Below are 1,171 nucleotides of genomic sequence, written 5' to 3'. Positions count from 1 at the left end.
CGCTGCAGCTTGCGCCGTCCGCGATGACGGGGCTCGCCGACCGGATGGCGAAAGCCGGCCTGATCGCGCGCCACGCCGATTCGGACGATGGCCGCGCGACGCGGTTGTACCTCACCGATGAAGGCCACGCCGCGCTCAAGCGTGCGCGCGTGCTGCTGCGCGAACTCAACGGCAAGCTGTGCGACGGGTTCTCCGACGACGAACTCGATGTCGTCGCGCGATGGCTGCATGCGCTGCAGGAGCGGTTTCCGGCGGAGCGCTGAGCAGCACGATCCCGCATCGCCGCCGGCGCTCAACGGCCCCATCGAAAGCGATTCCGATTCGCATTTTCGATTCGATTTTCATGCCGTCTCGACGGCATTTTTTGCGCGTCCGCCGCCCTCTTCCGGCAACGCTTTCCGGCTACGCACTGTTACAAAAAACTGCCTGCCGGGCGGCATTCGAATCGCCTACATTGCAATCCACCTCGACACATTCGTCGCCTGCCCGGGCAAGGCTTCCCGTCCGGCCGACATCGCAGTCACGCCCGACAATCAATGAAAATGAAAAGGAGTCTTAACCGAAGTGCTGGCGGCGTCCAGCGCACGCGGATTGCGATGACCGAAGCGGCATCCTGAACGACACGTATCGGCCCGATGCGCGGCATACGACGCCGCGCGCCGGATCGCGCTGCCGCGTCGTGCCGCCCCATCGCACCCGCACGTCAACGAGGAGCAGTCCATGCGACGCATGATCGTGTCCCACTCGCTTGTCACCCGCCTGTCCGCCGCGATGGCGATGGCCGCCGCTGCCGCGGCGCACGCCGATCCCGTCGTCGTGTCCGGCCCGAGCCCGTTCGTCGCCTGCACCATCGGCGGCCCCGGCACCAACTACGTGAACGCCGAAGTCGAGCCGTGGCTATCGGTCAACCCTGCAAACCCGATGAACATGATCGGCGTGTGGCAGCAGGACCGCTGGTCGAACGGCGGCGCCCACGGGCTCGTCGCCGGCTACACGTTCGACGGCGGCGCGACCTGGGCACGCACGCCGCAGCCGTTCAGCGCATGCGCGCCGGGCGGGCTCAAGTACGAGCGCGCGTCCGATCCGTGGGTCTCGTTCGGGCCGGACGGCACCGCGTACTCGGTGTCGATCTCGTTCAACCAGTCGAACAACAGCAATGCGGTGCCGCGTC

General features: G+C 66.9%; 2 protein-coding genes across 2 annotated transcripts; both read left to right on the top strand.

Annotated features, from left to right (window-relative positions):
* Positions 1-44: 44 nt before the first annotated feature.
* On the top strand, positions 45-559 carry EDI_314460 (uncharacterized protein; the record flags this gene model as incomplete). The annotated part of the gene is made up of 2 exons (XM_001734473.1): positions 45-141; positions 177-559. The coding sequence occupies 2 exons, from the start codon at positions 45-47 to the stop codon at positions 557-559; spliced, it is 480 nt and encodes a 159-aa protein (XP_001734525.1).
* Positions 560-635: 76 nt separating this feature from the next.
* EDI_314450 (uncharacterized protein) lies at positions 636-1,171 on the top strand (the record flags this gene model as incomplete). The annotated part of the gene is made up of 1 exon (XM_001734472.1): positions 636-1,171. A coding segment is annotated over one exon (536 nt), but the record flags the coding sequence as incomplete, so codon positions are not given.

This window comes from Entamoeba dispar, genomic scaffold (genome assembly GCF_000209125.1).
Source record: "Entamoeba dispar SAW760 scf_1105229458311 genomic scaffold, whole genome shotgun sequence".
Lineage (NCBI taxonomy): Eukaryota > Evosea > Mastigamoebida > Endamoebidae > Entamoeba > Entamoeba dispar.
Note: the sequence above shows the minus strand (reverse complement) of the source record. Positions and strands in the feature narration are given on the sequence as shown.